The following is a 26,718-nucleotide window of genomic DNA, read 5'->3' on the forward strand; positions in this document are numbered from 1 at the left end:
GTACATATTATACACCTCACCAGGTTTTTCCCCTCAAGAAAGGAGGGACCGGTAGAAGGCGTGGCTTAGTAGAGGAATTGAGCTTTTTCGAAAATATTTCAGATGGTTGGAACCCCGATATATTTTTAGAAATGGTCGCATCATTTCAAACTTAGTCTCAAAAGTGAGCTGGAAATATTTTGCGTGTTGGGGCGTTCTTAAAATTTCGATAGCACGATTTGCAGATTTTTTAGAGCGAAAATTCCAACAGTGTCTCGTTTTCGAAGAAATTCGTTTTTTCTCGAATTTTAAAAAATTGAAGATTGGACGTATCAAAAAAGTAAAAACTAAAAGACACAGACATAGGCTTGAAAAATATTCAGAAAAAAAAAACTTCAAAGGAATTTTTTAAAATAACATTCAACTTTCCCCGTAGCTTAACATTGGATCCGAAGCTTTCAGACTCTCAGTGAAGAGCACCCTTAACATAACTTTCTTGCTTCCATTGTTTTTTGACTGTTGCAATCAGGTCAGTCATTTGAAAGATGACTTTTGTGATTAAATTGAAAAACCAACCTAAATAAAGCACAAATTAACTTGAAAATACAGCATATAGCTATTTTAAGGCTACAATGGAGCCTCTTCATCAGTGCAAAAAACTCAGCACACAACCAGTGGGAGAATCGAGTGTAAACCACTTTTGACTTTTGTGTCTCCGGAGGTTAGAGAATCACCTTTGAAGAGTGATGAGGCAAGCAAGACCTTCATTTTCAGCTATACTGGCAATAAAGCAAAGCACTGGATATTGATTAACTATATAGTTACAAAATTTTCTGTTCTTCCAGACTCCAAAAATAGTAGATTAAAACTTAACTGAAAAGTAAAAGCAGTACGGAGATATTTTCTGAGATATCTTATTACAAAATAAATTTAAAGCCTTTGGTCGCAAAAATTTTAATTGTTCCTAACAAGCCTAATTATTTTTGACATTAAAACCATTTTATTATTACTTCTTGCTAACTATTATGTATTTTTACTGTACTGAAGAAATTCATGTACAAGAAATTCGACTCCCCAAACGAAATGCTGAAATGCCCCTGAGTATCGGTTTCATAGGAACCTTGCTAAATTTTGCCTCAGTGGCAGTGGATTCGGTATCTCATTTTTGTTAAGTAGTTACCAGTTTATAAAAGTACTTCAGTTTACACTAAAATTATTTTCTAAAGAAAAAAAAAACAAAAGAGAGCCCTTTTGGAATACGTGATTGCAACTAAAAAAGGAGGTGCAGAACTAGGCCCTATTCAGATCCTACATACAAAATTTAATTCTCTACAGATTACCATTTTTAGTTATGCTACTTCTTTAACTACATTTCCACAAAACTTGCAATAGTAAAATTTGGGTTGGTTTTCTTTGTCCCCCATTGTGTGAGTGGGCAACAGAAGCCTAGAATATTTTGAAGGAGGGTGGTCTGTAAATTTTCGAATCTTAACTTCTGCATACACTGAGAAAATACAGTGGAACCTGTTAATCTCTTGCAAACCTCTTAAAAACCTCTTTATCAAGAAATTATGTAATATCCTTGCATTTGCAGCATACGTTCAATGTATTGGTGAAAAAACGAGAAAAGAGGGAAAAGGAAACTCTTCGTGAGAAACATGAGAAAAAAGTACAGCTGCTGTTCCTGCAAACAGCGATTAGTTACTGAGTTCTTCATAACTTGACATCATCAAAACCTACACAGCGCATATGCAAACCAAGATCACGGGAGTTACCGACACTGAGTTCGTAAGCAGAGTTTTGTAGATTTGATGTGGAACAGGGAAGTTTGAACCAAAAGATGGAGAAACTCCGCTCAAAGCGGGAGGGAGAAGCTGTTGGCATGTCTGTATTACATGAACTAGTAACAAGGAGCCATTAATTAATGTGAAGCTAAACAAATCCCACCCCTTTGCATGAAATCCTGACAAGTTCAGCAAACCATTATTATTATGAGAGAAAGTAACAAATGAAATAGTCTTTAAAAAAACAATCATAGTAACATGTATAAATATTACAAAAACTTTTTTTTAAATTCAATTTTCTCCTTAATGGCGATAAAAATAAAGTATATTATTCGTTTTTCTCAAAACTTACCATCTATATTTAATTATGTTCATCAGGAAAGGAGATAATAATCATTAATAAACTACAGTGGAACTTGCTTACAATGAGCGCAAAGGGGACCGTGATATCTGCTTATTATAGCTGAGTGCTCGTAAGAAACGAGTTCATGAAAAAAATCAACAAAAATTCATTATAGTTATTTTTTTATTTTCTTCTTTTTTATTACTGCACAGTTCCAAAGAAGTTAGTTACTTCGAATTGAACTGTTTGAATGTCTCTTTCCTTTTTGAGTAATACAAATATACACACACATGATTTTTAAATGTTTCTTTACTCCACAAATTAAAGAGAGTGCCATCGCTTGTTCTCATGACTTACGATTTATCACTAACTTTCAGTTGACTTTTAAATGTTAAAGAAAATTACAAAAAAAAAAAATTTGAATTCCGAAACTTTGAATTCAAATCATGTTTTCGCAATCACGAGTTGCGACAAGACTACTGGTTAGAGTTATTGTTTCTAGAAATGGCTCCCCCGCCCAAGCATGTCCCTCCTCCTGGGTGCTTACGTGTATATAGTTGTGTGCGTGTGCGTGTAGGCATATGTGTGTGCATGTAGGCGTGTGTATGTGTGTAAAGGCGTGTGCGCGTAGGCAACTGTGTATGCGCATGCGTGTGTAGGACATGGACGCCACTGCCCAGCAAAAGTGGATTCCGGGGGACAGTGGTCAGGACCAGCCGCCGGTGGACGGTGGTGCTGCAGGCCTGGTCCAAGCTGAAAAAGGAACCGGAACATCAAGGATTGTCAAGTGAGGACAATAAGCAATCGCGATTGCTCAAAAAAAGCTGAGCTGGAAGTCAATAGAAATTGTATGAATCACAAAAATATTGCTCGCTTTGTGTGGTGTGCTCGCTAAAAGCGAGTTATGTTACCCATAGACCTAATATTGTACCAACCAAGTAACTCACTAAATTTGGGTTCTCATTAAATCAGGGCTTGTTATAAGTGAGCTCGACTGTATTTTAAAAACAAAAACTATAGTTGCAGCAAACCTAACCTGACAGCAATTTAATGGAGAGGGGATCTGCACAGCTCTCACAATGTTGCCAAGTTAGGTTTACCTCAACTACACTTTATTTGGAGGCTAATGCAACCAGGCTTGGGTTTTGGGTTTGACATGTCAAAAACTGCCAAGTAACCTTTATCTGAATGAAATTATTTTTTTTTTTTTCAATAAAGTCTTCATATTCGTTGCAAAGTAATTTTTTTGTAAGACAAAATCTCGCTTCACAACAAGCTGCAATGAATTTTTGTCTATATTTTCACTATACTAGCTGCCAGGCACTTTCTTTTCAAAAGTTGCTTTAGTCCTTTTTTAGTACCCAGAGGCAGCCTGTATAAAACGATAACTACTGCTCAACTTTAATTAAAACTTTATATATAACTCATAAAAAATTGTACAAGCTTTTGTATTAATTTTTCCAAACTTAAAATGTTTTGGGCACACACATTTTTGTATCTTTTTTTTTAATTATTATTCTCCCAAAATATAAAGAAAATTATAATCTCTAATTAGATGCTGAAGGTGCCAACTAATCTCTGGTCAAGGAGCTACATTTTGGCAGATTTTTGCGGGGAGAAATATCACCTTCCCACATGGAAGCCTAATCGAACCTTCCACTTAACAATTGCAAATAGAAATAAATAAATAAATAATAAAATTCTCTCCTTTGTTTTTATGTTATTTTTTAAAAACTGTTCAAATATTTTCTTCTAGAAACCCAGACCAGTCTCATTTAATTATCTGAGGAAATAATTCAATTAAGCAGTGATCTTTAGTTTAGCATTATGGAGAAATAATCGGCTCCAGCAGGTTTTGTAATTACAAGCAGAGTATTTGCTTCTATACCCAATCATGTGGAGCTGACAGTATTTCCTCAAATTTCTTAATATTTTCAAAAAGTTAATACATTTTGATGATACATGAATTAACTGGTCACTACACGTTTAAAAATAAGTTTCAAAATAACTTACTTCCTTGAGAAGAATCATCACTCATGGCCAGAGTCCTTTTAAGCTGCAAATAATTTGCAAAAGAAGTATGAGAATCACACTAACATGATTTATTTATAAAAAATCTTTTTTGTATGAATTTGATAACATTTCAATATGCATTAAACACTTCAAAAAAGTGAATGAATGATCAACCAGTTAATTTAACCCATTTGGGACGAACGATGCAAATAGGTGTCGGCACTAGATGCTCTTGAGAACTGAACGCTTTCTTAAGTTACAGCGAATCCTACGCAGCGGGCTGACTGACGCTCTTTTGCGTAACACTTTTGGAAAGAATTATCGACTATCAGATGGCGTTACCTATCCATACTCCGCTCAAAAGATTACTCTGGAATATTAGTATTCCTAACCCTGGCGTGAGAATGGGGTTGATCAAAGTCTGTGATTTATTGGATTTTTGTGCATGCAGACATAAACATGTTCAAGCGGTTGAAAAGGGAAACATGTACTCATTTTGAAGTGGTTATTCATAGTTATGACTCTGTTTTAGGATGGGATTTTATGGGAGATATTCTAGCATGGGTATACATGGGTATATTTTAGATAAATTTGTGTAGCCATGATTAAAAGATCATGTCATCTTTCTGAGGCAGAAATGTTTCAAGTTATGAATGGTTCATCTATAGATCTTTCCAACGATGACAGTAAAACAACTATAAATAATTGGAGTTGCTTTCTATTATTGTACACTGAAAATGGTCACAAAAAACTTAGTAGGGGATGTGTAGTTTGCTCAAAGCACAATAAAAAACATGACATTGCCTATGAATGCAAAATGTGCAATGTCAGTCTCTGCATTGATCAGTGCTTTGAAATTTTTTATACGCCTTTGAAATATTAATTATTACAATATTCTTCAACTATTTCATAATATTAAATGTAAATTTTTTTCATATTGTATCAGCATTTAGTGTTAAATTTAGGTATACTTTTAGTTATATTAATATACAATACATTTATATTTTTATTGATAAATATCTATTATTTTATTTATCTATTTTGTTATGATTGAAATTATGATATCTTGAATCACATAATTAAAAATTGCTTTCATTTCTAAGTAAAGTGTACAATTTATCCATTATTATGTAATGCACACTTTTCAAAATTGCGTGTTGGACTTAGTGGGAGAAATTGCATTGGCCTGTTGGCACAGTCCGTATATAACAGCTGCCATCCCGAGGGAGCGTTATCCTCCACAGGCTGCCGTCCCTAATGAGTTAATATACAGAATTGCCAACGTCAAAAGTAGAAAAATCAAGAGATTTTTTGGGCATGGGCATACTATTTTTTAACCTTTTAATGAACAAAGCAAGAACACTACTGGTTTTCAAAAGAACTAAGCTACAAAAATCAAGCATTCTGCTATTTTTAAAGTGTAGTAATTTAAATTTTTTCGCTAGGTAAATGGAATAAGTACATTTGTTTATTTTATGTTGTTGGGCAGCAATATGAAGACTACGTAAATCACAGTCACACTATTACAGGATAGCCACCAAAAGCCAAAGAATGAAACTTCCTTACTTTTTCAGCTTTCATTTTGGAAAAAATTTCTGCTTAACACAGTTTGTAATTTTTTTTTTTTTTAATCAAAAAGTTGGATTCTTTTTATTTAAATCATATTTTTATATATTTTTTTAAGTTCAAAAATTTGTAGATATTAATTACTTTACATTTATAAACATAATCTAGATCATACAATAGATGAATCCATTCAGCTTACTTTTAAAATTAAGATCAGTTCTATAACTATTCAATAAACTTTAAAGATTTATAAATAAGTTATAATGCATGGATAAAATGTAATTTTATTTTCGGCTTTGCTTCAAGATAAGGTTTCGATCATGTATGTTTTTAGTGTAAAATATGTTGCACAATTACTTTTCTTTAAGTCATGGTGTATCAGAAAAACTGCAAATTTTTGCTTTGTTCTAAACTATTACTTTGGAGTAAAAGCAACATTGCAAAAGTGAAAATTTGTTGCACACACAGAATGTGGGGTCTATGTAGTTTTGCCTGTTGAAGTTAAGGTAGCATAATGCAGTGTAGTTAAACTTAGAGCAATGAAAAATGAATTTATAGAAATAAAATCAACTGATTTTTAATTAATGATTTTGTTAAGAGGACTCATCAGACAGAAATTTTCTAGCTTTCGGAAGAGAAAGAGAAAGCTGTAGCGTTTTTCTTCCCCCTCTACGTGGAGCAGCTGGCAGGTTTTGGGGGACGTCTTCCCCTCTATGCTGTCAACGCTCAAAATTTATAGGCCAGGGAAGAGGGTCAGTGTGTAGTATTGGATGACCACATACAAATTTTGCATTGACTCTTTTAGCGCATTTTAGTTTCGACCAAAATCTTCTACACAATCGGTGTTTTGTGCCTAACTTTCCTTTCCTTATGCACTGAAACTCGAAATTTTGTTAATTTTATATTCGTTATTTTTCTAAATTTGATTTATTAAAATGCTTTCACATGCTACTTTTTATGCACAAGAAGGATATGCAGTAGGATCATTAACATTTCGTTTTCCTTCGAAATGCAGCATCATCAATCTGCAAATCAAAAGCATTCGCAGGATTGATAAAAAAATAATGGATCACGTTGCGATTCGAATTTGCCGCTCTTGTTCATCAAATATTACCACATCATTACCGTCCAGCACCAGGCAAATGGGCGCAAAATTCCTGCGGCATGGCTGAACTCACCAAAATGAAACAATTATTCAAAATTTGAGGAATCTGCCAAAACAAGGCCCCCTACTAGACCGGGATCTGAAGGGGGTTGAGCATACATGGAAAGGCTGACGCAATATTATTTCTGATTATTGTTACAGGCACGATGGTGATTATGAAACCACATGTCGTCGCCTCCCTGGGTGGTCGACAACCCCGGGGGGAGGGGGGAAAGCAGTGGGGGAGCTGTTTTCTAAAACACTCATAACTCGCGAACTATTTGAGATAAAACATTGAAAAAAGTGGCAATCGACGCAACAAAACAAGAGCTTTATAAAAGCTAAATATGACTATGGACCTATCTTTGTTGGTTTCTGAGTAAAATTCCATTTTTCGCAAACAAGCAAAATTTTTGAACAAAATGCGCAAAACAAACTTTTTTTGACCAAAATAAATTCCAAATCAAAATTTTTTGATTTCTTTTTTCAAATAAAGTTTAAAATATCATTATTCAGATTGTTAAAATCATTTAAGTACTGTTAACGCGTTGAAAAACAAAATGACAGTAGCAAGCTCGAACACGATTTGCATTATAGTTCAGGATCTGAAGGGGTATTTTGAGCATGCATGGAAGACCTGATGCAAACTTAGTTCTGATTAATGTCACAGGCACTATAGTGATTATGAAACCACATGTCTTCGCCCCCCTGGATGGTCGACAACCCCGGGGTAGGGGGGAAAGCAGTGGGGGGGGAGCCGTTTGCTAAAACACTCATAACTCGCGAACTATTTGAAATAAAACACTGAAAAAAGTGGCATTCGACGCAACAAAACAGGGGCTTTATAAAAGCTAAATATGACTGTGATCATATCTTTGTTAATTTCTGAGTATAAATTCTATTTTTCGCAAACAAGCAAAAAATTTGAATAAAATCGCATTTTTTTTTTCAAATTATCAAAATTATTTACCTGTTTAAGGAACCAATAAAATCTGGAATATCATTATCCAGTTAGTTTAAAATTACTTAAATATTATCAAAGCGTTGAAAAGTGAAATAAAAGCAAGCTCAAAAAGCATTTAAGGTAATTCACAAAAGGAAAAAAAAAACAAGTTTGCGGGATGTACCTTGAAGACTCGACGTAAACCAAAGTAAATTTTGTGGTTCTCCTGTTTTGGCGGTTTTATTTCGTAATATTATCAAAACAATGTCCCAGTTAAGTAATTATTTAACCTTTACCGCATTATAGCTGCTTAGTATGGGTCACAATGGCACTTTTTAAAAAATTAAAATATTCAAGTTTGCAAGTACGAAGTAATTACGGAAAGGATAAATGATCAGGATAACTCTTTTGCAGATTTTATACCTGAGTTATGAAACATAGTGAGCGAGGCTCTTGCCACATAAGCAGCATCAAAATTTCAGTGGAACGTTAAAGAAAATGTGAATAGTCTCTTATCCAGAGAAGTCCTGCAATGGCAATGTCTTCAATAGTGACTGCAAAACAGCAAAAGGAAACCAAAAAACATTTAACCTGGGAAACGTTAGCTCAAAAGTGATGTTAGTACATCTAAATCATTCCCATACAATAAGCACAATGCTAGGTTAGGTTCATCAGAATGGTTCACTGAAGCAAAGCGCGAGGTCCGATTTCGCGAATGTAATTGAAAATGATACTTCTTGCAGCAAAACTCTGGAAGAAGCACCCTATTTTAAGAACAAAGTTCAAGTTATCGATGGAATGACTCTGGTCCATAATGTCCCAAACACTACTTTCAAATGTAGCAAAGATTTTGCAGGTTTCCAAATAAAAAATAATAAAATTTTCTCTCCAATAGTCAAACTACAAGAGTGGACCTTAAACACGATCGGTACATCTCACTGTCGTTTTCATAACTTGAAAACCAGAAGTTCCAGAAAATACATTACACACACACACACAATAATTTCTTGTCATTTCCATCAGAAATAAATATAATATCAGCTCTTTACCATGCTCCTGCAATTCTTCCCAACATGTGCTAAGAAGTATTGCTCAACTCTACTATTGAATCAATTCCCCTGTACCTTAGCAGTGCCTTTAGATGTAACCAAGTTTGGGTTTCACTTGAATGAAAATAAAACAATAAAGCCCCACACCTTATGATGCAGCCAATGTTACCAGAGAGTTTAATTCCACCCTGCGCAGGCAAGAACTGTAAATAATCTTGTAATTTTTTAATTAATAATTCATTTTGCTGTAAATACTGTGCTTTTAAGGATAAAGCAAAAACCCATAAGCTACAAAATACTTGGAAGAGAACGATTCAATAGAACAATTACAAGTCAACAAAGAGTATGATCCAGCTTTCAGAATTTCTGATATATTAGTGCTTTATGTATGCATATTGATGTTCTACAATTATTTTTTAATACGCATTATTTTACTAATTTTATTTAATTAGTTTTTTTAGAACTCTAGTGTATAATTTTATATTTATATTCGTTTTCATAAAAGCTCAAGCTTCTCATTTTTTATATTCATTTAGTACATATCATTTTTTGTATCATTGTTCTTAGTTGAGTAAATTATAAAAAGCAATATCCGCAAAACAATACCCGCAATATTCTTTTTTGCAAATTGAAAACATAAATTAATAGAAATAAATTAAAATTATATTTGAATTAAAACTACTCTGGGCCTGGTTCCCTAGTTCCTCTCAAATTTAAAGCAGTATATAACAAAATTAAAGCCATAGTTGAATACTTTGCAATTAAAATAAGTTTGTAAACTGAAGAATGAATAGTTCGTCATAAGGATAATAAGGCTATTTTTTTCTCCTTAGCATACTGCCGTTTTATTCAATGCGCTAACTTAGGCAAGTGCTTGCATTTTCGATTTCGCTTTTTAACGCTCACGTTGGTAATAATTAAGTAGTTTTAAACAAACTGAATAATGAAGTTTCACGTTTTATTGATTCCCTAAATGGTTAAATAATTTTAAAAAAGAACTTATCTTTCAAAAAAAAAAAGCTTTTCGTATTTTATTCAAAATTTTTGCATGGCTGCTAAAAAAGGAATTTTAACTAAAAACCAACAAAGATAGAACCATAAACATGTTTAGGTTTTTCAAGCCCTTGTTCTGTTGCATCTTTTGCCACTTTTTTCAGTGTTTTATTTCAAATAGTTCGCGAGTTATGAGTGTTTTAGCAAACGGCTTCCCCCACTGCTTTCCCCCCTATCCCGGGGTTGTCGACCATCCAGGGGGGCGAAGACATGTGGTTTCATAATCACTATAGTGCCTGTGACATTAATCAGAACTAAGTTTGCATCAGGTCTTCCATGCATGCTCAAAATACCCCTTCAGATCCTGAACTATAATGCAAATCGTGTTCGAGCTTGCTACTGTCATTTTGTTTTTCAACGCGTTAACAGTACTTAAATGATTTTAACAATCTGAATAATGATATTTTAAACTTTATTTGAAAAAAGAAATCAAAAAATTTTGATTTGGAATTTATTTTGGTCAAAAAAAGTTTGTTTTGCGCATTTTGTTCAAAAATTTTGCTTGTTTGCGAAAAATGGAATTTTACTCAGAAACCAACAAAGATAGGTCCATAGTCATATTTAGCTTTTATAAAGCTCTTGTTTTGTTGCGTCGATTGCCACTTTTTTCAATGTTTTATCTCAAATAGTTCGCGAGTTATGAGTGTTTTAGAAAACGGCTCCCCCACTGCTTTCCCCCCTCCCCCAGGGTTGTCGACCACCCAGGGGGGCGACGACATGTGGTTTCATAATCACCATCGTGCCTGTAACAATAATCAGAAATAATATTGCGTCAGCCTTTCCATGTATGCTCAACCCCCTTCAGATCCTGGACTATACCCCCCTCCCAATTTTAAAGAAACTAGTTTGACTTGAAATGATATTTTCGAATAAAAGCAAAGCTGTTACTTTTGTATAACAGTTATATTCCAATATTATTTTAATCTTTTGCAATCTATATTCTGTAGCATTTGATCTATTTCAGCCTCTGCTTCACATTTTAAAAGTCGATTATGAAAATTACGTTTAAGAACTTCATTGGCCGCTGCGACACCATCATTAACTTTCTATAATTGTAAGATATTAAACCAGAAGTCAGTAAATTTAATAATCAATTAAATTTATCCTGATTTAATTAAACACACTGGTATGATAAATTATAATTTCATTTGTAGAAACGTGAATCGAAATAAAAGTAACGAAAAAAGAATGATGATTATGAAAAGTTTTCTGCATTAATTTCCATATTTGTCAAGCTCTATGGGGATGACAGAATCCTTAACCCCTCCCCCCCACGCCATTTATCGATGCGAATTATCAGGGAACGTATTTTTCGGACTTGAAACATACTATTTTAATTTATAAGGTAAATTTTAGAATTAGCAAAGCGTTCGAAAAAAAATCAAATTTGTTTCTGAAGTTTTTTAATCAAAGATTGCAGTCTTGAATCAATACTTACCTTTTTTTTTTCAATGTCCTTTTTTTCTCTTTTCAAATTTGTGCATAGTAGTTGATTTATCTATGTTTTTAAAAGCTGAATAAATTTCAGGTTTTCTTTTCAGATTTTTTGTTTACGCTAAATGTTTCATGAAAAGAATACTAATGAATCGGAACAGTGTAAATTTTATACCATAAGAACAGTGGCACCGGCACAAAACCTGTGGCTCGAGGGGCATATACGATCTGTGAAGTTGATACATGTGGCCCGTGGTCTTCTTTAAACTCAACAAATCGAAAAGTATGTTTAATGGGAACGTCAAAAATTGAGCTAAATATTCAGAATTGGTTTCTGATAAACTGATGCAATTAAAAACAAGAAGTTCTGTCTAGAACTAGACGAGCCTACTTTCCCGTATAACCATACTGCTTTCTAGTACCTGATCAATATTCTCAAAAATAGCTAAAGTCGCAAATTTTTTCAAACATATTTTTAAAATACTTTAAGCTGATTTCTAGGAATAAATGATTCCTCACTCATCTAAAAAAATTAGATGTGTAAAAAAAAAGAAAAAAAAACGAACAAATAAAATAGCAGCATTTTTTAAACAAAGCAGCTAATACACTTTTTTCCATTAAAAAAAATCTTTAACAGCTTTCAAAACGAAAAAATAATAATTAAAATTCATAAGCTCATTAAAATAAATACATCATAACAAAAAAAATCGTCTTTTTCCCCTGTTGCCAAAAACATTTTTTTAAATGAATTAATGCACCTACCAGAACAAAAAAAAAAACAACAAACAAAAAAATAAATAAATAAATAAAATGTCAACTTAAAGAAATAATTTCATTGTCAAAAAAAAAAAAATCGTCTGTGCATATCTTTATGTAGAAACATAAATGACTTCGAGTTTATTCTCCAAAAACTGAGTACCTAAATTGAAACTTTAGCGTAAAAATAAAAACAAGTCATATCAACAATAATTATTTGGCAGTTAAAACCATAGCTGCAGAGTCGGAGTCAATCTCATTTTGAGATAAAGGAGTCGGAGTCGAATATTTAAGAATCGGAGTCATTCATTTGTCCTCCGTGTATAAATTTTTGCCAAAGCTACGAAGTCAGAGTCGAAGTCGGGGAGTCTGAGTCCGATTAATTATTGGGCACAGGAGTCGGAGTCAAGTCCCCCTAAATTCTCGGAGTCGAACTCTGGAGTTTGGTGTCAAGAGTTATTTCCAACAAAATTTGTTTGAAGTAAATCCGCCTTCAAGTACAGAATCTACATTGACTTTCAGTTTCCCCGTAGGCGCTATTGTTAAGGGATTAGGCGCTATTGTTCAAAATTGAACGGAAAATTGTTCAAATCAAAAAGATAGTTTACATACAAGCTTTTCATCAAAAGCATTTTCCTACAAAGTTTGTTTGAAGCAAATTCGCCTCACAGTTCGGAATTGCCTTGAATTTCCCCGTAGACGCTAATGTTAAGTTTTTTGAACTGTTCAAAATTGAACAAAAAAACAAAAAATAGTTCAAATCAAAAAGTAAAATATGGGAATGAGGTGTACTCGCCGAGATCTTTCGAACAAAAAAAAGTTTTTTCGAATCGGACTATTCATTCAAAAGTTATGGGGGGGGGGGCAGACAGACAGACCGACAGACATTTTCCCCCATCTCAATACCCTACTTTCCAATTTTTAATTTTTTGATATTTATTGAATTATTTTAATTATTTTTGCCATTTTTTTGTTTTTCGCGATATTTTTAAGATGCATTGAGCTTTCTTTCATGCTTTTTTCTTCTTTTTCTGACTTTTACTGGGAAAGTAGGCTAAAAAGATGCATCAAGTAATGATTACATCAATTATTGGTTTTTAATTTTCATTCTTTTTTTTCTCGTTTTCACATGTAATTAAAAAAAATGCTGAACAATTTCAAATTTTAGTTATTTTCTGAACCGCGAGAATCATTTTAATATGAGGTGTGGTCTCAAGTAGAAAAGGTTTGGCACCACTGCCATAAGAGATTAAAAAATCATCAAAAATATTTTTTATTTCAGTATGAAGTATGAGTTCAATAACTTTATTTCTGGAAACACTTCTGAAAACAATTGCAAAAAAATATCCCCTGTGGCCCAAGCTCGCTTATTATAACTCCAGTTTATTACGTTTTATCTGCAATCTTAGAAGTTTGGATTTTTAAAGATTGGAATGTTTTGTGTATTTGCATGAAATGAAATTAAATACCTTTCCTAGCATCCGTTTTATTTCTACCTACATTCGTAGCATAAGATGGAAAAACGCAGAACTTCGAGGCTGTTAAGAAACCTCTCCCTAAATGTTAAAATTCATGAGCTCAAACTTCACAATCATTATTTTTTTACATAGGTAAAACTAAATGGGAGAGTAAAACCAATAAAATAAAAAATAATAAAAAGGCTTATTTTGGACCACTCTAATTTACCATGCTGTTTCGTATAAGCTGAAAAAGATGCCATTATAAACAGGGGCGGATACAGAAAAATCTTTTGGAGGAGGCCCGGAAAATTGAATCCCCTCCCCTCGCCTATTCGATGTTTAACAACAGAGTTTTAATGACTATTTTTAATGGCTTTGCGGTCAATGAATCTCTTCTAAATATAGGAATATTATGCACTAATATATTTTGAATGTGGACAGAAAACATCTTCAACGTTTCAAGCCAATTAAATACTAAACCCAATTTAATGTCACTGAGATGATATACAATGAGCGGTTTTAATTAGGAACATTGAGGGAAATGTTATTAAATAAACTCATCCCTCATTTTGAGTTTTATAAATTAATTTATGTTTTAACTACAAAATATTATTTGAGTAAGAAAATCATAACTTCATAAAACATAAGTTTTATTCAAGAATTCAGAAAATATTTCTGTGTGAATTTCAAAGCAGTTGCTGATTGTTTTTAAAGTCATGACACAGTTGAGATAACATATTGTATTCTACATGCCGTTTACATTAATAATCATGATTTTTGCAAGAAACTACAATCATGTGATTTCGATCATTTTCCATTTTTTATGAGCTGAAAAAGAAATCTATTATTTGGCAAATAGCTGCCTGGATCAAAATGACTTTTTTAGGTGAACCTACACATTTTTTTTTTTTTAATGTTAATTATTGATTCCATAAAACAAGAATTAGTAGACGAATGGCGATAATACGTTCCCTAGAATTCGAAACTCTGGGTTAGTGAACTAGTGAGTTAAATGTATTCTGCCACTCTGGGCCTCTGACTCTAGTATTACTTCTTTAACAAACAAGAATGCTTTTATTCGAAATATGCTGTGTGTGTTTTGTGTCAATAACCTATATAAAAAATGCAAAAAAGAATTCAATTAAAAATAATTAGTAAAATAGTTAAATTAATTCATCTCTTTGGGAGGGGAGGGCACCCCTAAAATCCGCTAATGATCGTAAACTTATGATTTGCTTTCTGACCCGCCGTAACTCTTCTAGGTAAGCATCGACATATGTATTTTTTTTAATGTTAATTACCAATTAAATGAAAAAAGAAGTATACTAATTAAATGAAAAAAGAAGTAATAGACAAATCGCGATAATATATAACCCTTGGGTTTAAAACCATTGAGTTACATATATTTTTTCTTACTGTTCTTTAATTCCAATAATACTCGAAAAGCAAACAAAAGTGATAAGGGTAAGTTCAAATTTTCTTCTAGCAGGGGTCTGTCCAGGATTTTTCACAGGGTCCGTTTTTTGTGAATAATCAATTATTTTTGTGAAAAATCAATTAATTTTGTGAAAAATCAAATTTTGCAATTTTTTTTTTTTTTTTTTTTGTAAAAACGAAATTTTTGAATTTTAAGGTGGCGCAAACTGCATCATTGACACTTAATGTTGAGTGTTTTCCCTCTTTTCTGTTGAGAATATCATTCTTGAGTGTGTTTCGAGTATTGGGGTACGGGAGGGCGGCATTAAACTCTGGGAGATGGGCAACCCTCAAGTATCAAAATTTATTTACCATTCTACATTATGTTAAATTATACTAGAAATGTTATATGTATAGTATTTAAAATAATTGTAATAAAGAAATTCAGGCAGGGGTTCAGCATTTAACTTTTTGAACCAAGACATTGTTAAAAAGCATAGAATTTCGTTTAAAAACTTATAAACTCCATGATTTTTACAAAAATAAAAAATATTTTAATTGTTTACCTCTTAACAACGCGTACTAAACATCGAAAATTTGAAAAATCAGATTCCCATAGCGGATGCAAAGAGATCGCAATCCTCAAAGTGAAAGCATCAAAAGTATAAAAACGGCTTGTAAAATAAATATTTCTGATAAAAGTATTTTAGAATTGCACTTTAGAGTCCTATTATAAACATTTCATTAATGTCTGTACACAGTTGAATCAAAATAAATAAATAAATAAAAAATAAACCATCGATTCAGCATTTAATTTTTTGACTCATAAAAGAAAATGGAATTCCTCTTTAAAAACTTAAAATAAGCGTACAAAAAATAAATACAAAACACACGTACATAAATACACGTACATAAATACAAAAATAAAAAGACTTTTCATTTATTTGCTCCTAATAAAGCGAAGATAGCTTGAAAAAAGAATAAAGTATGATTCTCATATCGAATGTAAAAAGATTGTGCTTTTCAAAATGTAGGCATCTAAAGAAAAAATAAATAAATAAAAGAGTTTATTTAAAATTAATTATCCTTTTTAGCATCGAAAAATCAACCCCATATAACTTTCTCCCAAAATAACGGTATAAGGGTTAAACATGGTATAAGGGTTAAACATCGCACCAGCCAGATGCTAAGTGACGATAAGTTTAAAGTTGGTAACCCTATCTAAAGCGATCACATTTCACCCCCCCACCCCCCATCCCTACTATCCTTTGCAGTCCTAAGTTCATTTCGCTGTATATTATTGTTTATTAAATCATGAGGGGAGAGAAAAATGCTTACGACTAACTTTTTCAGAGAAGTTTGCAACAACAACGCTGCATAAAACAAACAAGCAAAAGTATAAACCAAACGGCCTTTCAGCTGTTAATTTCTTCATAGAAACCAACAACAGGCATTTATTAGGTCTTAGTAGTTATTTATCGTTTGCAGGAGCATCACAAGAGCACCTTTTTTTTTTTCTTTTGCAAAACTAGTAGATTTTGTATAAGTTGATACCTCTAATATAACTTTAAAAAAGGTTCCAAACATGCTGCGTTATTTTGATTTGAGATTTGCTCTTCCAATAAACAATTTGTGAAAGATCCGTTTTTGTTTATCAGAATTTTGTGAAGGGTCCGTTTTGGTTGGTCCGGATTTTGTGAAAGGTCCGTTTTGGTTGATCAGATTTTTGTGAAGGGTCCGTTAACGGACTCAAATTTCCTCTGGCCAGACCCCTGTCTAGGTATATTCAAATATTCTTTCCTTTTTATATAATGTAATAATTAAAAAATATATATAGTTACATTGTGACAAAATTAATTAAAAATTATTTAATGGGTGAGTTCAATTAATTTTATCCCTTCGAGAGAAGCACGTAAACTCTCAACCCCCCCCCCCCCCCCGAAAGATTTGCAACTGCATTTAAATTGTGATTTAAATACTTTTAAAGCTTAAATTTTGTGTTTATATACATAATTTTACAAAGAAAAAAAAATGCAATGATTTATTAAAAAATAAGCAAAATTACATTTATGTAAGAGCGTCATTTTTGCCAGGTTTTTTCCTCACAATTCTCAAGCGAAGGAAAAAATCTTTCCAGGCAGCTATTTAGGACAGTCGATCTGTGGACAGCAGGTGGAGAAGAAACACGCCCACAAGTGGGGGTGCTGACCGTTTCCCCGAAAAGGCCATAAATCACTTGCGTAGAGGGGAATCTCGTACCTTCGTAAAGGGGGATGGAAATTTTAAGTTTGAATTGGAATAGGCTCACCATTTATTTGATTACTGTTGTTCTATTAAAGCTATCGAAAATATTTTAACATCTTTAGAAAGCTGAGATTATACGCTATGCTTCTATCTTTATAAAAATCCGAATACTCCTCCTGGTTCGTCAAAAATTCATCTTTCTCAAAGTTCAACTTCAAGTTTGTATAAAAAATTTTTTAATTATTTTAATGAAAAAACCGCAAAGACAGAAGCACGCTATAGTCGTCATAGATTAAGTAAAAAAAGAAAAGTTTGAAAATCTCAATTTCCCGCTGAGCTATCACAAGAATGAGGAGACATTCTGCCCCGTAGGTTAACATAGGGATTCGAAAACCGGGAATCTGTCTGATGTAGTCTCTTAAGAAAATCACTTGATTCAAATCAATTGATTTAAATCGATGTCTTTTTAAAAAAAAATCACTTGATTTAAATCATGATTTCAATCAAGCTGATTTAAATAAATCAAGGAACTCACATTACTTATTATTTATCTAGTATATTTTTAACATAAACAAATCTACTTCATTCACCAAAAGTTGCTTACAAAAATAAAATAATTGCAACCAAAATTTGAGTTAAGTTAAAACAAAAAAAATAAATGAAAGTTATCATCTATTCATCAAAATGCGATAACATCACAGCTGCATTTAAGTATCAAGTAAACAATCTATTTCCAGAGTATCTGGTACATTTTGAGTCTTGAAATCCATGACTTTCCCAGACTTCTGCTCGTAACATTCTATGACTCACAACATGCAATTTTTCCAAAAAAAAACGAAACATTAAATTTTTCACAAGAATATCTAAATTAGTGTTTTGCGAAAATTAAATATCAACCATCTGATCTATGCTTTGGACACATATTTCTAAAAATGCAAATTAAAGTGAAATTTAACTAGCTCTCTCAGCCACTATTACAACTAAAAAACAATTTATACAACAAATGACTAGTGACATACATGAAATAACCAGAGTTTTAACTTAATTATTTTGTTACCAAGGGCCATTTATAAATCTAAATTTTTTTTAAAATATTTTTTGGATTGCAATAAATCATACAATATTTTTTTATATAGGTAAGAATTTACATGTAAACAAATTTTATCATTTTTCTACAAAAAATCTGCTGTGATACACAATAATTTTTCAATCACAAAAAATACTGAAAAAAGGTTTTATTGTAAAATGATTTTTCAAAATAAAAGAAGCTTCAAACATGTAGCCATAATGATAATAAACTACTGATGAACAGTAAAACATTTAAGCTTGGTTTGTATTTCTTTTTTTTTTCCCCTTTTCAATTTTTTAACTAAATATTTTCTTTTAACATCAATGAATCTAAATACTTCTTTTTAAGCTCGTAGTTTTTAAAAAATCTGTGACACTTAAAAATCACTAAAACTAATGTTACAATAAATAAAGAAATAAACAATCAGAAGAAAATTAATATTAAAGTACTCAATAATTAACTTACCACACAATACCAGATACATTACAGCCAAAATTTTTGAATAAGCTACAAATATTAAAAAAATACCTGAATTTGTGATTTTTTTAAACATTTTCCAGCTTTTTTTTACCCTTGAAAATTGCCTGATTTCTGTATTTTATTGATGCCCAAACGTCCTTAATTCTTTAGACCAGTTTTATTTTTTAAAATCTTCATTAACTTCAGACACTATTGAAAAATTTTATGAGTCTTTTGAATCAACACTGATGCAAATGACTTAAAATTTTTCAGTTGAATGAGAGCTGCAAAATTACAAGACCTCAACTACACAATCAGGCAAACAAGGAGGGTTAAAAATAATGCTAAACACATAATTAAAAATGTTCAAACGGTAGAATCAGATTGTAAAGAAAAACCAGCGAGTAGCATAGAAGAAAATGCAATCGAATTTCGAAATGTGTGAAAAATCGGGACTAACGCATAAAAACGCGAGAAATGGCTAAGATGCATAAATTTTGCACCCCTTAACGGTATAATTCAATAAATATGCAATATGCATGTTCTTGATCATGACCATTTTCGATCATAGTCGAAATCTATGACTTTTCAGGTGGGCAGACACCCAGTATCTGCTTTGTTGGTGGCCTCCCAACTCCTGAAAAATTACATGATTTGTCCTTAAAACAAAAAGAGTACTTGAAAAAAAAAACTTAATTTTCAAGTGCTTGAGAACCTTGAAAATTTAGAAAAGTATAGTTATAATCCTGAATTATATATTTTGGAAGTTTTTTTGTTATTGCTTGATTTTACCTCACATCTACTACATAATGGGAAACTGTTTAGCATGAGAAAAATATATTATGTATACTGGATATACCATATATTATACAACTGGCGGCAGAGTAGGAATCTACCATCAAAATGGAGTGAGTTGTCAACTCTGCAGTAATTGATATTTTATCTGTTAAATTTAGTATCATGGAAACTATGGTTTTTTCCAGAAACTCCTGTAATTTTAAGCTATGAAAAATACTAAATATTGTTACGTGTCCAGCCACTTCAAGAAACTCTTTAAATGGCGACACAGTTCTTGAGAAAAACACAGGAGATTTATTTACAGCTATGTACAAGATAGAAGTGTAGTTAACAACTGCTAAACTAGCCATAACAATTAGGCAAACATCAATGAACACCGTAAACTCAACGGTAGCACATGTATTTACATCAAAATACGCAATAACACAGCTCAAAGGCTTCAGAGCTAAACAGAACTAAATACACGCTCTCCAGCGCGACAGCTCAGTCAAGATGAACTCTCATTCAAATGCCACATGGCCTTTTGTACTCAGCAAAGAAATATCCAGAAAATCATATTACATTCCACCAATTTCTCATATTTTCTCTTTATTCCATTCACAAATCTTATCATTGAGAAATGGAGGGACCATATACTTTATTTGACTAAGGGGGTTGTATCTTTTTTACAAGAAACAATTTACAGGTTAAATTACTAGGAAAATTTTAGATGGAACAAACCCCAAATTTAGCCAGATTACAACAAATAAATCATGAAAATAATTACTATCTACAGAATTAGTAACAATATATACTTACTCCTTTCCCTGGTATAACGTCTCCATCATCTGTAGTCTTATTATCCTATTATAAGAAGAATATATATAGCTAATTACAAATAAAATTGTTCTATTTATAAAAATAAAGATATTTCAGAAAGTAAGAACCTAAGTCAGTTTGCAAGTCAGATAAAATAATGTTCATGATTTTTTCGCATATGATATATACAGAAGACATATAATGTATACAAAAATTGCAAAATCTCGAGAGGCAGGAAAATATTTTTATACAACTGACAAATTATTTCAGAAAATGGAAACATTTAGTTATAACCAGGCCTCTGACAGATTCCGGTTCTGGAAAAAACTAGTAGCTAAGGTGTGTGTGTGTGTATATATATATATATATATATATATATATATATATATATATATATATATATATATATATTACTTGTCTGAGATTTGTCAAACACTAATAAAATATACAAGGTCTGTCCAATAAATATGTGAAATGAGTCATAAAGCTAGGCATAAAAAACATTATTTCGCAAAATTTAGTCTACATCCATTTTTTACCCTACAAAGTACTCTCCATTCACTGCTATGCACTTATTACATCCTTTTTTCCACTGTTTAAAAGCACACTTGAAAGTCCTCAGCAGTTAGGCTTTTAAGTTTTCTTAAAAGCCTAACTGCTTTCTTGCTTTATTGTTTCATGCCACACATTTTGAAGCATTTGTTAAGTAATTGATGCATGTGCATTAAAAATGCGTACTTTCAGTTCTTCCAATTGTGCTGAGCAAGGGAATCACAAACAATTTTGAAGTTCCGTCTACAGTCTACAAAATTGATCGGTAAGATTTTCAATCCTACCGATCAATTTTTTCGCATTAAATAGTTGAAGCTATTAGTAATTGCTACATTCATTTTAACTCGCCCTGTATAAACTTATCTCTCAATTTAATGTATCAAAAAGCATCAATTTTGATGAAAAATCTAGATATTGGAATAACTGACACGTGGGCTACTGATAAGTGATACAGATATTTTACTTATTGCTGGTATAATCAGTTTAGGCAAGACAGATTGGGTAAGAGGGATGGGGGGGATACCAAAGACACTTGTAGGGTAACAGAGCCAGTAACAGACAGTCGTAGGTTTAGATTTAAAAAATAAGAATCTTAGTTGAGTAAAACTGATATTGCTGCGACCCATGAATACAGTGCAACCATCTAGTCTTTATCAGAGTAAATTTTGTAAGCCAGTTGGTATTTACAAGGCAACCATAAAGTCAGCTGGTGTTTCATATTCATCTAAATTTAATAAGGCTTTAGTTCAATAAATAAAAGACTTTTGCTCATTTTAAAGAGAAAAGGGGAATTATGTCCATTACTCATCCTTTCCTTATCCTATTTATTACTGCATATCATCAGATTTATCAGTGTCTGTTACTGGGAGCTGGACCTTTTTTTTGAAATTGAGCAAATAAAAATAGAATTAACTCATTCAGAGGATCCAGAAGCAGCCAAACGTTAGGTGAGATGTAGTGTTGCATGAGATAAAAGATAGTTCTGAAAGTTTAAATACATTAAAAGGCTTAAAAAAATGAGTTAACTTGAGAGCAATGTCTTAGGCATGTCTGTTTCTGGTGCCGTTATCCTACTTGTAATGAAATGATTCTGAGTGATAAACCTAATGATATTGAAATGGTCTTGGTAAAGTTGTTGAGCACTAAGGGTAGTACGTTAGTTATTTTTTTGAGAAATATTTACAGGTCACCTAATACCAACCAGAATTAAGAGGAGAAGATGTATCGCATGTATCAAGAAATGCCTAAAGCAGGGTTCGTGATTTTTCCTATTTTTTTAAATCAAAAAAGTCATATATTTTAACATTTAAATCTGATTTTTTTTTATTTAAATCAGATTTTTTATATATTTTTTAAATCTTCAAAAATTTGTAGACATTAATTACTTTACATTTATAAACATAATATATTTCATACAGTAGATGAATCCATTCAGCTTACTTTTAAAAAATTAAGATAAGTTCTCTTAACTATTCAATATTATTTTAATTTTTTAAAATATGTTTTAATCCTTAGATAAGATGCAATTTGTTTTATGCTTTTCTTAAAGATAAGGAATCATCTTCCATCATCATGTAGATTTTTTGTGTAAAATAATACGTAGAACAATTACTTTTCTTAACTATATCAGTCATGGTTTAAAAAAAAAAACTGCAAATTTTTATTTTGTTCTGATGTAATTTTGGAGTAAAAGCAATATTGCAAGAGAGAGAGAGCTCTTACACACACAGAAAGAGGGATCTATGTAGCTCTGCCTGTTGAAGATAAGATAGTACAGTAAATCCGTAAAGTTGACCACCCTTGTAAGTTGACCGCTATTTTCAGGTACAGAATTAGTTCTGTATCATTTAATTCAACCTCTATAAGTTGATCGCAAAAGTAGTGCACCGCAAGTGGTCAACTGACACAGGTTTCACAGTACTTGGTATGCTGCAGTTTAAGGGTCTAATTTATTGTAATGATGGAAGTTCTATTCAGGGGTTTAGGATAAGGAATCCTATTCCAGACAGTGATAATGAATCTATTATGTTCTGGCCTAACTTTGAAGTTTACGAAGGCAAAAACTTCTGACTGGCATCCAATTTTGTAGCACATATGAAAAGTTCAAAGGCGCTTTTTTTTTTTCGAGCTTGGAAAATAATGATTTTTATCTTCAATGGGCAGAGTTCAAGGAAAAAATTTAAAAAAAAAAAAACAGTAAGGAACTATGTTTTTTGAACATATTATATGTTATTCAGTTTCAAGCAAGAATATCCATAAAATGATGTCCTTGCTCATCTCTGAAACAGAGGACTTAAAACATTCGGCCTAATAACTCTCAATGAACTTTTGCTGGCTTTTAGGTCATATTTCTAAGTGATCCCAGTCTCATTTAACTTTAATTCATTTTCACATGTTTATTAATGTTTATTTTAATATTTTTATGCCTTCCCTTTCTGTATATATCAAAGTTGTGTGCAATTTGTTATGCTATTTAAATTTATGCCCAGTTGTTTTTATGTTCCCCAGTAAGCCATTAGTCGCTAATGAACAGTCCCCCCCCCCTCCCCCCAATCACCACATATGGTTAAATCAGCGATATTAGAACTCATATAGATTGATCACTCCCGTAGAATCCCATGCTAAACGCCTAAGAAGCCTGTCGGAACTTATTCTTTACAGGGAAGCCAACATATAGGTATAGCTTGGCGAGGGATTTTTGGCGAAAAGCATGCTTGAGTAATTGCAAAGGCAGTAAATCGCCAATGCGGATGGCACTGCATTTACGTGCAAATTGCTGTCTCCTCAGTCCTCACTCCCGGCTCTGTGAAAATGCTGAAAGGAAGTAATTAAGCCTCAAGCTCATTTCTGTATGGGAGGAGGATCGAGAAGGAGGGGGGGATCTTATGGGCCTGGGTCGAAACCATCGTGAAGGCAGTTTTCCACCGGGCCTGCTTCAAGACTCGATTGCGCAATCCAAGTGATCACGGCGCTTCCTCATTTTTTTTTAAATAAAAACAAACACCATTCGAAATTCTTAATCATAGCAGTTGTAAATTGGTTCAAAATATCACTAAATTTGTTAATTTACAGCATTTTGCAGTGACGTGCGGGATAAAATGCTTAACAGAAAAGAAATCGGATCGAAAACAAGACAAGATGAAAAGAAAATCCACATTTTTGATTCCAATGTTATCTTTATATATTAATAGGCAAGCCGTTTTTTTAGGTACGGATTCCTCCTCTGTTTGTGAACCGATTTCCTTCATTCTTTTTTTGTTCGGTAGCTATTGCCGAGGTTTAGTGTTATCAATAAATTTTTTTTGAAATCGAACGTTAATTAACGGAGATATTAATAAAAAACGAATTTTCGTTCTAAATGGCTCTTTCTACGCGATCGGATGGTCCTTTTTTCCAAATTTGATATGGCTGGATAGGTCTTTAAAAAATACGCCTAACGAAAAAATTGTCAAGGTGCCCAAGGTCCAATAACCTAAATCCACTAGAAAAAAGTTATAAGCGTTTTTTAGTAAGCGAAACTCAAAAATTTTAATTTTATCTCTTTTCCATTGTTGAAATTCATTGTTGGAAGCGTGAAACATTAAGTTTTAATTGATTTTTTAAACCGCTTTTTCTACACGAAATATGCATTTTAATGCTTTGAGCTTGGTATCGTTGGAAAGATCGCGAAAAATGCTTTAAAACACAATATGGGATCCCGAAAAGATGGCTAGAATTTGAGCTAGAAGCAATTAAAAGTTAGCGAAAATTCATCAAAAGCAAATAAAAATTCATTTTTATTTACTTTTTCACGCGACATAGTTAGCGTGAAGAAATTGCTGGAAAATATTGTCTTTGATATTATGGTGTTGCCATTTCTCCTTGATCGCAAATAAATGAAATTTTTGCATTTGGTTTTATTATTGAAGCTTTTTGGGTAACTACGGGCATTTAAAATGTTTTCATTTTGATTATGCTTTAGCGATTTTTATCTTTTAATTAAACATTTTGCTTTCGCATGGACAATTATAAGTAGCCTCGAGTAGAGTTCGTTCATTTGACAGTTGGAAATTTTATATTTCTAACTGCAGAGGGCATGCCTACTTTCATAAAGAATATTGTTTGTGCAGAAGTTTTATGTATTAAAAGAGTTGTGTGGTATTGTTTCACTTAGGAAGACTTCCATAATTGTGAAATTGGCGAACTATAGCCATTGGTGTCAAATTATTGGCACCAATGCCAGGACGATAAATATTTTTATTTTGCATTTGTAAAAAAAGAGTAGAGAAATGTCAATTTGCAAGGAGCTGACTACGAATTAAATCCCTCTTTAAGGTGCGGTTCATTAAATTGTTACCGTTCGAGGTAAGGAAGAGGAAATAAATGACAGGAGGGACAAACAATAGGGAGAATGTGATGACATCAGCCCTTTTTTTTATAAGAACGTTTATGATAAACAATGTAACATGTGGCAAAGGAAAGAGGGGGTATGGGGAAGTGTGAAACTTTGTGTCAAAAGGAAGGGGTTATGGTGAAGTGTGAAACTTTGCGACAGAGGGAAGAGGGATCATAAATTTTGATAAGTGCATTAGTTAGTTATCCCCTAAACTGTAAACATATCACAAAGACGGTTTTCTTAAACGAAATTGCATTATTATTGTGACGTCCGGTAAACAAATTTATTGCTTGCGTTTTAATTTGTACTATGCATAACAGGGAGGTATTAGCGTATGCAGGAAATTTTCGACCCGGGCGCCGTCAGCTCTTCGGACGGCCCTGTAGGCAAATATATATTTGCATATGGTTACCACAAAACATTGGCTGTCCGCGAATGAAGACCCGCTTGGGATTCACAAAATAGTAATAGTTTGTGACAAGGGAGAGGAAAGAAATGACAGGAAGGACATAAGATGGGGAATATGTGTCAATAAGCCTTTTTTTAAATAGGAACGTTTAGAAAAAAACAGCTTGACATGTGACAAAGGGAAGAGGGGGTATGGTGAAGTGCGAAACTTTGCGACAAAGGGTGGGAGAGGTTCGAAAATGTTGAAAAGTACGACATAAGTTATGTCCGCCCATAACCATAAACAAATCACTACAAGACAACCTTTTTTAAAAAATTGTACTATTATTGCGACGTCCAGTGTTTTCAAATCGACAGTCATATGTTGCCACGAGTAGAGTTCGTCCATTTTATGTTTGGAAATTTATATTTCTAATGACGATGTCAAAGCATTTTGCTCAATAATAGTAGACGTTTTGTAAGCAATACTGTTAACACAGAAGTTTTACGTATAAACTCTGTACCTCAGAGCCAGACTGACGTAATTCCAGAAATTGATTTTTCTAATTATTAGTGCATTCTATTTAGAAGCCTATTCCGCATTGAAACATGCATGCGTAATTCTTGAAAAAGTATACTTTTCGATTTTTTACCAGGTTTGAAAATGCGCGCGTCCTATCCTTTGCATGGGCCAGAGAAAAGTTTTTCCGATCTACTGTAAAATTATCATAATGTGACTTACGTTCCTCTGGCTCTGAGGTACAGAACTGCGTTTTGATGCTTCCTTTCGCACAGGAAGATTTCAATAATTGGATAATTGTGGAGTTTTATTCATCGGTGTCAAATTTTTTGTTTTCAATGCCAATGCGAAAGATTTTTTTCCTTTGCATACGTAAACAAAGAGTAGAGAAAAATCTGTTTGCATAAGGTTAGCACAAAGCAACATGGTATCCAAAATAAAATATTTCAAGCCAATAATTTGTAAAAACACCAATTTCTCTACGGGGTTGTTTCCCTCAGTCAAAAGTACTACTTTTCGTTAGTAAAATTTATAGAATAAGCGAAAAAAAAAGTAATAAAACGTGGAGCCAGAAAA

The 26,718-nt window shown here is 32.6% G+C and overlaps 1 protein-coding gene across 1 annotated transcript in view; it reads right to left on the bottom strand.

Moving 5' to 3' along the window:
- LOC129216473 (zinc finger protein 521-like) overlaps positions 1 to 26,718 on the bottom strand; it is a 70,152-nt gene that overhangs the window by 25,218 nt on the left and 18,216 nt on the right. Inside the window, exon 6 of the mRNA XM_054850688.1 lies at positions 4,120 to 4,162. Coding sequence (XP_054706663.1) covers positions 4,120 to 4,162 — 43 coding nt within the window. The remainder of the gene's footprint in view (positions 1 to 4,119; positions 4,163 to 26,718) is intronic.

The sequence above is a fragment of the Uloborus diversus genome, chromosome 2 (assembly GCF_026930045.1).
Source record: "Uloborus diversus isolate 005 chromosome 2, Udiv.v.3.1, whole genome shotgun sequence".
NCBI lineage: Eukaryota > Metazoa > Arthropoda > Arachnida > Araneae > Uloboridae > Uloborus > Uloborus diversus.